At 46.8% G+C, this 12,816-nt stretch overlaps 1 protein-coding gene across 4 annotated transcripts in view; it reads right to left on the bottom strand.

Annotated features, from left to right (window-relative positions):
• Positions 1 to 12,816, bottom strand: part of LOC106602927 (bifunctional heparan sulfate N-deacetylase/N-sulfotransferase 1) — a 112,549-nt gene that overhangs the window by 9,052 nt on the left and 90,681 nt on the right. For all 4 annotated transcript variants that reach the window (XM_014195941.2, XM_045716880.1, XM_014195943.2 and 1 more), the window contains 6 exons: positions 11,093 to 11,180; positions 10,623 to 10,777; positions 10,217 to 10,402; positions 5,125 to 5,253; positions 4,706 to 4,888; positions 3,453 to 3,549 (listed from right to left, as the gene is read on the bottom strand). In XM_014195941.2, the coding sequence (XP_014051416.1) occupies positions 3,453 to 3,549; positions 4,706 to 4,888; positions 5,125 to 5,253; positions 10,217 to 10,402; positions 10,623 to 10,777; positions 11,093 to 11,180 (838 nt within the window). The remainder of the gene's footprint in view (positions 1 to 3,452; positions 3,550 to 4,705; positions 4,889 to 5,124; positions 5,254 to 10,216; positions 10,403 to 10,622; positions 10,778 to 11,092; positions 11,181 to 12,816) is intronic.

Below are 12,816 nucleotides of genomic sequence, written 5' to 3'. Positions count from 1 at the left end.
TACCTCTGAGGAATGACAAAGGCTTCTTATACATATTCACAAATTGGGAGAGGGAATTTCCACGTGGCATTGACAAACATCAACAAATAGGGCACTGACCGCTGTCAGTGTAGCTAGCTAGCATGATTACCTTATCTAGATAACTAGCCAGCCATCTTGCTAACCTTATCTGGAGCATGTAGTGACTTTTAGTGGTCAAAACCATTCTTCTTGGGGGGACGGGGGTAGCAGGTTTTGCAAAATGCCATCCTATCACGCAATTAAACCATTTATAAAACGGTCAGATATATATTTATAACACAGACTAGCTAAAAAATAAGTAAACATTTATTTTCTTTCTCCAATGGATTTTGATCATTTTTAAATGGTATAAAAAAGTGGAGGTGGCCAATAACTTTGGAATAACTTTGCAGCTGTTTCTAATTAACAAACAATGCCATGCTGGTGGCTGGTAACAAAATAAAACCCAGCTCTGGGCAAACCAGATGGGATGGTGTATCGCTGCAGAATGCTGTGGTAGCCATGCTGGTTAAGTGTGCCTTGAATTCTAAATAAATCACTGACAGTGTCACCAGCAAAGCACCCCCACACCATCATTCCTTCCGCTCAATGCTTCACGGTGAGATCCACACATGCGGAGATCATCCGTTCAACTACTCTAAGTCTCACAAAGACACTGCGGTTGGAACCAAAAATCTCAAATTTGGACTCCAGACCAAAGAACGTGAAGGCCTGATTCCTCTGAACAGTTGATGTTGAGATATGTCTGTTACTTGTACTCTGAAGCATTTATTTGGGCAGCAATTTCTGAGGCTGGCAACTCTAATGAACTTATCCTCTGCAGCAGAGGTACTCTGGGTCTCCCTTTGCTGTTGTGGTCCTCATGAGAGCCAGTTTCATCATAGCGCATAATGGTTTTTGCGACTGCACTTGAAGAAACTTTCAAAGTTCTTGAAGTTTTCCACATTGACTGACCTTAATGTCTTCAAGTAATGACGGACTGTCGTTTCGCTTTGCTTATTTGAGCTGTTCTTGCCATAATATGGACTTGGTCTTTTACCAAATAGGGCCATCTTCTGTATACCACCCCTACCTTGTCACAACACAACTGATTGACGCAAACACATTAAGAAGGAAAGAAGTTAATTTGTGGAATTTCTAACAAGACACACATGTGAATTGAAATGCATTCCAGGTGACTACCTCACCTCATGAAGCTGGTTGAGAGAATGACGAGTGTGCAAAGCTTTCATCAAGGCAAAGGGTGGCTACATTGAAGAATCTCAAATATATTTGGATTTGTTTAACACTTTTTTTGTTACTACATGATTCCATATGTGTTATTTCATAGTTTTGATGTCTTCAGTATTATTATACAATGTAGAAAATGGTAAAAATAAAGAAAAACCCTTGAATGAGTAGGTGTGTCTAAACCTTTGACTGGTAGTATATATATACACATACATACATTTGAAGTCGGAAGTTTACACACACCTTACCCAAATAGATTTAAACTCAGTTTCACAATTCCTGACATTTAAATCTAGTAAAACTTGCCTGTCTTAGGTCAGTTAGGATCACCACTTTATTTTAAGAATGTGAAATGTCAGAATAATAGTAGAGAGAATTATTTAATTCAGATTTTATTTATTTCAAGACATTCCCAGTGGGTCAGAAGTTTACATACTCAATTAGTATTTGGTAGCATTGCCTTTAAATTGCTTAACTTGGGTCAAACGTTTCAGCTAGCCTTCCACAAGCTTCCCACAATAAGTTGGGTGAATTTTGGCACATTCCTCCTGACAGAGCTGGTGTAACTGAATCATGTTTGTAGGCCTCCTTGCTCGCACACGCTTTTTCAGTTCTGCCAACAAATTTTCTATAAGATTGAGGTCAGGGCTTTGTGATGGCCACTCCAATACCTCAACTTTGTTGTCCTTAGGCCATTTTGCCACAACTTTGGAAGTATGCTTGGGGTCATTGTCCATTTGGAAGACCCATTTACGACCAAGCTTTAACTTCCTGACTGATGTCTTGAGATGTTGCTTCAATATATCTACATCATTTTCCTTCCTCATGATGCCATCTATTTTGTGAAGTGTACCAGTCCCTCCTGCAGCAAAGCACCCCCACAACATGATGCTGCCACCCCCATGCTTCACGGTTGGGATAGTGTTCTCCGGCTTGCAAGCCTCCCCCTTTTTCCTCTAAACATAACGATGGTCATTATGGCCAAACAGTTCTATTTTTGTTTCATCAAACCAGAGGACATTTCTCCAAAAAGTACGATCTTTGTCCCCATGTGCAGTTGCAAACCGTAGTCTGGCTTTTTTATGGCGGTTTTGGAGCAGTGGCTTCTTCCTTGCTGAGCGGCCTTTCAGGTTATGTCGATATAGGACTCGTTTTACTGTGGATATAGATACTTTTGTACCTGTTTCCTCCAGCATCTTCACAAGGTCCTTTGCTGTTGTTCTGGGATTGGTTTGCACTTTTCACACCAAAGTACGTTCATCTCTAGGAGACAGAACGAGTCTCCTTCCTGAGCAGTATGACGGCTGCGTGGTCCCATGGTGTTTATACTTGTGTACTGTTGTTTGTACAGATGAACGTGGTACCTTCAAGCATTTGGAAATTGCTCCCAAGGGTGATCCAGACTTGTGGAGGTCTACAACTTCTTTTCTGAGGTCTTGGCTGATTTCTTTTGATTTTCCCATGTCAAGCAAAGAGGCACTGAGTTTGAAGGTAGGCCTTGAAATACATCCACAGGTACACCTCCAATTGACTCAAACCATGTCAATTAGCCTATCAGAAGTTTCTAAAGCTTAGTGTATGTAACTTAGTCAACTTAGTGTATGTAAACTTCTGACCCACTGGAATTGTGATACAGTGAATTATAAGTGAAATAATATGTCTGTAAACAATTGTTGGAAGAATTACTTGTGTCATGCACAAAGTAGATGTCCTAACCGACTTGTCAAAACTATAGTTTGTTAACAAGAAATTTGTGGATTGGTTGAGAAACGAGGGTATGTAAATTTCTGACTTCGAGTCATGTGTCTTCCGAAACATGACCCGCCAAATTGTGCTTCCTAACACCCGCCAGCTTAACCTGGAAGCCAGCCGCCCCAACGTGTCTGAGGAAACGCAGTTCAACTGACAATCGAAGTCAGCCTGCAGGCGCCCGGCCCGCCACAAAGAGACGCGAGAGCGCGATGAGCCAAGTAAAGCCCCCCCCCAACCAAACCCTCCTTTAACCCGGACGACGCTGGGTCAATTTTGCGCCGCTCAATGGACTCCCGGTCACGGCCGGTTGTATCACAACCTGGGATCGAACCCAGGTCTGTAGTGACGCCTCAAGCACTGCGAAGCAGTGCCTTAGTCCGCTGCACCACTCGTGAGGCCTCATGAGATATTATTTTTGTACATTATGATATCTGTTGTTTACTGCTCACCTGTCTTCTGTGGTCCAATGATGAGCAACTTCGGGAATCGGTCGCATGTCTTCTCTTTGGACCAAATGTCTTTGTGCCTTTTGTCCTCACAGGGGTCCTGTAGTGACAAGAGTTAGTTCACCTGGAAGTTCAGTTCAGTAAAACGGTAAGGTGCCTCAGGATAAGTTACCATGGATGTGATTTGTACACACACGCACACTCTCTCTCTCTTTCTCTCTCTTTCAGGCTCCAGTATCATATCAAGCGGCAGTCTGTTTGTAATTAAAGTCCACCGCTGACTTGGCCAGGGGACTTCAGTGTTACGTGATTAAAGCCAGCCAAGAAAGCAGTGAGACCTTTGGGGGGAGTGTACAAACATGCGGCACAATGGTTACAGGCAACCGTATCCACCCTGTGGGACCAACGATGCCAATCGGAGGACGGGTACTTTTAATTCAGCTCAAATGAACCCAACCAGTCTAGTCCAACAGAGGTTTGGGGGAGCAGACTCAAACATTCGATTACTGATTCACGCCTTGATCAATTATGCTTGTACAAGAAAGGACTAGGGAAAGAACCCGTAATCAGTATCAGGCAGGCTGCCTTTCCATTGTTTTTCCTGAGTGGTAAGTAGCCTTCAGTGTATCTGTGTGGAAAATAGTTCAGAGCAGCCCTGCAAGGCGAGCATCTTCACGTGCCTCAAGGTCATTCTGCATGCCAAGCTGACGCCAACTGCCTTAAATCTACCTGCCCCCTTCCCTTCAGTCCCCACTGACATCTGCCTGATGGGTAATGAGGTGACCAGGATATCACATTAATCCCAAGACACTTAACACAGTGCTGTGATGAAGAAGCCTTTGGAACCAGGCAGGCACAAGTTTTCTCCAAACTTCAAAGGGAGTCGGCCGGCACACATTAACCTCTCTACTTTGTGAGAACTCAATATTGACAGTCAGTGTGAGCAACTGCCAAGATGGCACTTGGACCTCTTAGGGAAGGAAACCTGTCTTCTTTCTGCGTTGATGGGAAACAGTGTCAGAGTGCTACTGTGGAAGCAGGAGCACCACAAAACCACAGTTCAAAGAGCCAGCCTCTCCTAGCCGTACCTACCAAAATAACATTTGCACTGTATGACGCAATGGAGACTGAGTCAAAAGGCAACATCTCTTCTATCTAGCCTTCTCTTAAATGACAGCCTGGTTTATGATAGTCCCGAGTTCCAAACACCCAGTGACCCCACAGCTCTCATGGCCTCTCACACAAAACACACACACCTGCCAGATGGGGTCCCTCTCCTCGGGGAAGATCTGGAAGTAGCGCTGGGCCAGCTGCACAGGTGCCAGGGTCTGCAGCCGCAGGTTGGTCCATGTCTGGAGGAACTTCACCAGGTTCTTAAAGGTGTACAGACCCAGACGGTCGTTCCCGTAGTTGGACAGGTGGGTCATAAAGATGCTGATCTGTGAGGACGGAATGAAAAATAAAATAAAAACTGAACGACATTCAGAGAAAAAGACCACGCAACGCACCGTCGTTTCCAACCACCCTGGCACAAAATGAGTTTAAAAAAAGTAGAAAAAAAATACATTTAAAAAAAGGGTTTTCAAAGCAGCCATAGAGAAATGAGCAGCATTATCCGTGATGGTGAAATGCATTCCTCTCCTGATGCTAGTGGTGGAGGTGGGTCTGGTCTCACCGGGTTGAGGAGCACCGTGAGGAAGAGCTCCCCTCCGTTGATGAGTTTGTCCAGCTCCTTGGGTCCTCCAGGATACTCATTGTAGAAGATGGTGTGAGTGAACAGGCCACACGTCTGCCTGGGCAGCACCTACAGTACATTAACACAACACAATCAATATTACATAGCAACACACCTGCACAGTGGGGAGTGTACTTATAGAAGCCGACCCTGATACCCAGTGAATAACTAAACAAATACACAAAAGTCCAAACATGGCCACTCGGTCAGAAATGCTTGAGGACACTATATTCCTCTGGGTTGTCTACACTTCCAGCTCAGGTGGTTCAACATCATTATCCCAATAAACTAGAGTGGTCACACTGTCATTGTGGAGAATGAAATATGACGTAGCTCGATTTAGTCTGTCAGCGAACCCATTTTCTCGATCCTAACACAAAGCCTCTGTCCTAACATAGTTAAAACACAACAACCTGCAATCCGGTTGGCGTCTGAGCACACAATCACAGGAGCAGAACGACCCGAAAAGCATCGCACTGTCTGTTCAGCCGAGGTGCACGCTGTATCAAATCAGGCCCTGTCATAATAGCTAGCTGGGGCTGTGGGTAAAAATAGCAGCGAAAGCAGCAGTGAAATGCTTAGGGAGGGAAAGGAAGGGAAGGCTGGATGTGCAGACTGAGGCTCCCAGGCTTTTCTCTCTCTCTCTGATTTTGGAAAACACAGAGTGGCTAACGGCCCCGCGCTAACGGGAGTCACAGACTGCTGATTAAGGGGTAAAGAGGGAGTGGAAGAAAGAGGAGGGATAGAGAAAAAAAAAAAATCTAGGTTTACACCTCAGAGGGTCTCTGCCAACTACCCAGTGAATATTTCACGGGGACGTGTTGAGGTCGGAATTAACATCTCCGTGACATCATCGCACTCCTCCACCAGACAATAAATAAATAACTGAAAACTGCTGGAGTTAGAAAAGGGGCCTTTAACAGAGATAAAAAATAAATAAATCCTAAACACATTGTGTATAAAGAAAATACAAATGTCTTTCAGCTTTAAAATGTATGAGACATTTGAGTGTAAATATCTTAACCAGGCAAGCTGTTGTTTATGCCCATGCCAAGCATATGGACATAAAATTACACATCGTAGAGATACTGTAAATAAATTGGCATTGACAGCGACATTACATTTGTCTGAAAATGACAACGTTCTCGTCACATCCCAAGCCAAGCAGTTGTCTTTGTTGATTTTGGCAGGGCTGTCATCGACGGTGAGATTGTAATGTTGAGAGAGCTTAACATAGCAATGTCCATTATGATCATTCACACTACTGTGTCTGTAAGCGTGCTTTTATTTCCTGGGAAGGGAGGGAGGGGTAAAACACTGATGGAGAAGGGGAGTGAATAGACCACGCCAGCCTCATGGCGTGGCAGCACGGCTACGTCGGCACTACTGCTTCTTCCCTTTCCTTCACTCTACTCAGCGCTGTTACCACGAGCTAAACCAAAATGTTCAAAACACACCAAAAAACAAAGCTTTGACCACTGAAAGGCACACACCTTTCAATATCAAGCACTTACCAGAAGCCAGAGATGTTATCTATTAACACAACTGGGTGAACTATAACCAGAGTAAATAAATCAAACAACCTCAATTTAATACTTCCTAGTTGCTAGGGACTCTTTTGGAAGAAGCTAGCTAGCTAACGAAGAACAACAAAGAATATCTAGTTAACAGAAGAAAAGAAAGAGAAAATCAGGACAGAAGAAAAAGGATATCAAAGTGAAACAGTTCTCTAAAGACACAAGAGACAATAATACAAGAAACAACACTTCTGTAGCTTGTCAACTATGTGTCTGTCTATCCCTGTTCTCTCCTCTCTGCACAGGCCATACAAACGCTTCACACCGCGTGGCCGCTGCCACTCTAACCTGGTGGTCCCAGCGCGCACGACTCACGTGGAGTTCCAGGTCTCCGGCAGCCTCTGGAACTGCCGGTCTGCAGCCAACAAGGCTGAGTTCATCTCAGCCTATGCTACCCTCCAGTCCCTAGACTTCCTGGCGCTGACGGAAACATGGATTACCACAGATAACACTGCTACTCCTACTGCTCTCTCTTCGTCTGCCCACGTGTTCTCGCATACCCCTAGAGCATCGAGCCAGCGGGGGGGTGGACTAGAATCCTCATCTCTCCCAAGTGGACATTCTCTCTTTCTCCCCTGACCCATCTGTCTATCTCCTCATTTGAATTCCATGCTGTCACAGTTACCAGCCCTTTCAAGCTTAACATCCTTATCATTTATCGCCCACCAGGTTCCCTTGGAGAGTTCATCAATGAGCTTGACGCCTTGATAAGTTCCTTTCCTGAGGATGGCTCACCTCTCACAGTTCTGGGTGACTTTAATCTCCCCACGTCTACCTTTGACTCATTCCTCTCTGCCTCCTTCTTTCCACTCCTCTCCTCTTTTGACCTCACCCTCTCACCTTCCCCCCCTACTCACAAGGCAGGCAATACGCTTGACCTCATCTTTACTAGATGCTGTTCTTCCACTAATCTCATTGCAACTCCCCTCCAAATCTCCGACCACTACCTTGTATCCTTTTCCCTCTTGCTCTCATCCAACACTTCTCACTCTGCCCCTACTCGGATGGTATTGCGCCGTCCCAACCTTCGCTCTCTCTCTCCCGCTACTCTCTCCTCTTCCATCCTATCATCTCTTCCCTCTGCTCAAACCTTCTCCAACCTATCTCCTGATTCTGCCTCCTCAACCCTCCTCTCCTCCCTTTCTGCATCCTTTGATTTTCTCTGTCCCCTATCCTCCAGGCCGGCTCGGTCCTCCCCTCCTGCTCCGTGGCTCGACGACTCACTACGAGCTCACAGAACAGGGCTCCGGGCAGCCGAGCGGAAATGGAGGAAAACTCGCCTCCCCTGCGGACCTGGCATCCTTTCACTCCCTCCTCTCTACATTCTCCTCTTCTGTCTCTGCTGCTAAAGCCACTTTCTACCACTCTAAATTCCAAGCATCTGCCTCTAACCCTAGGAAGCTCTTTGCTACCTTCTCCTCCCTCCTGAATCCTCCTCCCCCTCCCCCCCCTCCCTCTCTGCGGATGACTTCGTCAACCATTTTGAAAAGAAGGTTGACGATATCCGATCCTCGTTTGCTAAGTCAAACGACACCGCTGGTCCTGCTCACACTGCCCTACCCTGTGCTTTGACCTCTTTCTCCCCGCTCTCTCAAGATGAAATCTCGCGTCTTGTGACGGCCGGCCGCCCAACAACATGCCCACTTGACCCGATCCCCTCCTCTCTTCTCCAGACCATTACCGGAGACCTTCTCCCCTTCCTCACCTCGCTCATCAACTCATCCTTGACCGCTGGCTACGTCCCTTCCGTCTTCAAGAGAGCGAGAGTTGCACCCCTTCTGAAAAAAACCTACACTCGATCCCTCCGATGTCAACAACTACAGACCAGTATCCCTTCTTTCTTTTCTCTCCAAAACTCTTGAACGTGCCGTCCTTGGCCAGCTCTCCTGCTATCTCTCTCAGAATGACCTTGATCCTAATCAGTCAGGTTTCAAGACTGGGCATTCAACTGAGACTGCTCTTCTATGTGTCACGGAGGCTCTCCGCACTGCTAAAGCTAACTCTCTCTCCTCTGCTCTCATCCTTCTAGACCTATCTGCTGCCTTTGATACTGTGAACCATCAGATCCTCCTCTCCACCCTCTCCGAGTTGGGCATCTCCGGCGCGGCCCACGCTTGGATTGCGTCCTACCTGACAGGTCGCTCCTACCAGGTGGCGTGGCGAGAATCTGTCTCCGCACCATGCGCTCTCACCACTGGTGTCCCCCAGGGCTCTGTTCTAGGCCCTCTCCTATTCTCGCTATACACCAAGTCACTTGGCTCTGTCATATCTTCACATGGTCTCTCCTATCATTGCTATGCAGACGACACACAATTAATCTTCTCCTTTCCCCCTTCTGATAACCAGGCGGCGAATCGCATCTCTGCATGTCTGTCAGACATATCAGTGTGGATGACGGATCACCAGCTCAAGCTGAACCTCGGCAAGACGGAGCTGCTCTTCCTCCCGGGGAAGGACTGCCCGTTCCATGATCTCGCCATCACGGTTGACAACTCCCTTGTGTCCTCCTCCCAGAGTGCTAAGAACCTTGGCGTGATCCTGGACAACACCCTGTCATTCTCCACTAACATCAAGGCGGTGACCCGATCCTGTAGGTTCATGCTCTACAACATTCGCAGAGTACGACCCTGCCTCACACAGGAAGCGGCGCAGGTCCTAATCCAGGCACTTGTCATCTCCCGTCTGGATTACTGCAACTCGCTGTTGGCTGGGCTCCCTGCCTGTGCCATTAAACCCCTACAACTCATCCAGAACGCCGCAGCCCGTCTGATGTTCAACCTTCCCAAGTTCTCTCACGTCACCCCGCTCCTCCGCTTTCTCCACTGGCTTCCAGTTGAAGCTCGCATCCGCTACAAGACCATGGTGATTGCCTACGGAGCTGTGAAGGGAACGGCACCTCCATACCTTCAGGCTCTGATCAGGCCCTACACCCAAACAAGGGCACTGCGTTCATCCACCTCTGGCCTGCTGGCCCCCCTACCTCTGAGGAAGCACAGTTCCCGCTCAGCCCAGTCAAAACTGTTCGCTGCTCTGGCACCCCAATGGTGGAACAAGCTCCCTCACGACGCCAGGACAGCGGAGTCAGTCACCACCTTCCGGAGACACCTGAAACCCCACCTCTTTAAGGAATACCTAGGATAGGATAAAGTAATCCTTCTAACCCCCCCCTTAAAAGATTTAGATGCACTATTGTAAAGTGGTTGTTCCACTGGATATCATAAGGTGAATGCACAAATTTGTAAGTCGCTCTGGATAAGAGCGTCTGCTAAATGACTTAAATGTAATGTAAATGTAGTTAAATTATTGAACACAAAACCAAGTCTTTAAAATATCAACACAGATCATTTCAAGAACAGCTAGTTTATACATAGAACCTTGTGTGTGTGTGTGTGTGTGTGTGTATGTGTGTGTGAGAAAGAGCATGAGGATAGGGGGTGATTGGGCCGAGTCCTTACACTGATGCCACTGTGGTAGAAGCCTCGTCGGAAGCGGGCAGGTTTGAGGTGGGGGTACTCCTCCGTGCTGGTCACCTTGATGCCCCACACCTTCTTCCAAGCGTCGTACAACTGGACATGGACGGGGTACACCCCAGAGTGGTGGGGAGCCACGGCGTAGCCCATGTTGGTGGGGATGCCATGCTCCTGGGCGGAGAGAACCGGTTGATTTAACACATTATGATTTAATTCACCCGTGCTATTTTTCTACTTTTTTAAAATCAACCGTAAATGGCCAAATTCAAACAGAAATGCATTTTTTTAACAACCAACCACCCTGCAGTCTCCTAGTATCAACATAACAAAACCCTCAGTGTGTAATATATGTAGAGTGTGTGTAAAGACTGCAGATGCCACCCCACCCTACCTGCGCAAACCTCCTGTTGAGTAGCATCTGTTCGGCCAGCACGGATTGGTTGTGGAAAAGGTGGGGCTGCATGTGGCTCCACATGTGGGGGAACCACCAGAACTCTTTCCCATAGGAGAGAAGCAGGTCATCACCCAGGTCCTCCTCATCCGTACCTGGAGCATAGAGACAGAGGGAGACTGGGAGTTTAGTCTACACATATACGCAGGCATAGGTGTGTGGTGGTGTTGAAAACCTAGCAATATGCGCTGTGATAATCTGAAGTTCATTCATTAATAAGCATAAAAATGTGCGTATTTTTGTTGTTGTTGACATTTAATCTATGCATTTGGTGATGTACCTCATGATCAATGGTATGCTCTGGAACATGCGAGACTTGGATCGTCTGTCATGAGACATTCTATTATAAGCTCTGCCCTGGGTTCGCCTATACAGTCATACAGTGGGTAACCAAATGCCTGTCCACTCACCAGTATGGAAGAACTTCCCAGAGAAGCCCAGGTTGAAGGTGAAGTTGGGGACGAAGGTTCGGAGGTCATTCTGGGTCTCCAGTAGGGCCTGGACAGAGGGGACATGGATAACTGTTAGGAGTCATTCACATGCAATACATAAATTAGATACACTACCGTTCAAAAGTTTGGGGTCAATAAGAAATGTCCTTGTTTTTGAAAGAAAAGCACATATTTTGTCCATTAAAATAACATCAAATTGATCAGAAATACAGTGTAGACATTGTTAATGTTGTAAATGACTATTGTAGCTGGAAACAGCAGATTTTTAATGGAATATCTGCATAGGCGTACAGAGGCCCATTATCAGCAACCATCACTCCTGTGTTCCAATGGCATCTTGTGTTAGCTAATCCAAGTTTATCATTTTATAAGGCTAATTGATCATTAGAAAACCCTTTAGCAATTATGTTAGAACAGCTGACAAATTCTGTGCTGATTAAAGAAGCAATAAAACTGGCCTTCTTTAGGCTAGTTGAGTATATGGAGCATCAGCATTTGTGGGTTCGATTACAGGCTCAAAATGGCCAGAAACAAATAACTTTCTTCTGAAACGCGTCAGTCTATTCTTGTTCTGAGAAATTAAGGCTATTCCTTGCAAGAAATTGCCAAGAAACTGAAGATCTCGTTGATCTTCATTGTAAAGGGTTTAAACACTGTTTCCCATGCTTGTTCAATGAACCATAAACAATTAAATGAACATGCACCTGTGGAACGGTCGTTAAGACACTAACAGCTTACAGACGGTAGGCAATTAAGGTCACAGTTATGAAAACGTAGGACACTAAAGAGGCCTTTCTACGGACTCTGAAAAACACCAAAAGAAAGATGCCCAGGGTCCCTGCTCATCTGCGTGAACGTGCCTTAGGCATGCTGTAAGGAGGCATGAGGACCGCAGATGTGGCCAAAGGCAATAAATTGCAATGTCCGTACTGTGAGACACCTAAGACAGCGCTACAGGGAGACAGGACAGACAGCTGATCGTCCTTGCAGTGGCAGACCGTGTAACAACACCTGCACAAGATCGGTACATCCGAACATCACACCTGCGGGACAGGTACAGGATGGCAACAACAACTGCCCGAATTACACCAGGAACGCACAATCCCTCCATCAGTGCTCAGACTGTCCGCAATAGGCTGAGAGACGCTGGACTGAGGGCTTGTAGGCCTGTTGTAAGGCAGGCCCTCACCAGACATCACCGGCAACAACGTCGTCTATGGGCACATCCCACCGTCACTGGACCAGACAGGACTGTCAAAAAGTGCTCTTCACTGACGAGTCGCGGTATTGTCTCAACATGGGGGGTGGTCGAATTCGCGTTTATCGTCAAAGGAATCAGCGTTACACCGAGGCCGGTACTCTGGAGCTGAATCGATTTTGGTGGAGTGTCCGTCATGGTCTGGGGCGGTGTGCCACAGCATCATCAGACTGAGCTTGTCGTCATTGGTGGCAATCTCAACGCTGTGCGTTACAGGGAAGACATCCTCCTCCCTCATATGGTACCCTTCCTGCAGGCTCGTCCTGACATGACCCTTCCAGCATGACAATGCCACCAGCCATACTGCTCGTTCTGTGTGTGATTTCCTGCAAGACAGGAATGTCAGTGTTCTGCCATGGCCAGCGAAGAGCCCAGATCTCAATCTGGGACCTGTTTGATCAGGGTGATGGCTAGGGCCATTCCC

Source organism: Salmo salar, chromosome ssa04 (assembly GCF_905237065.1).
Source record: "Salmo salar chromosome ssa04, Ssal_v3.1, whole genome shotgun sequence".
NCBI lineage: Eukaryota > Metazoa > Chordata > Actinopteri > Salmoniformes > Salmonidae > Salmo > Salmo salar.
This window is presented reverse-complemented; position numbering and strand designations above follow the sequence as displayed.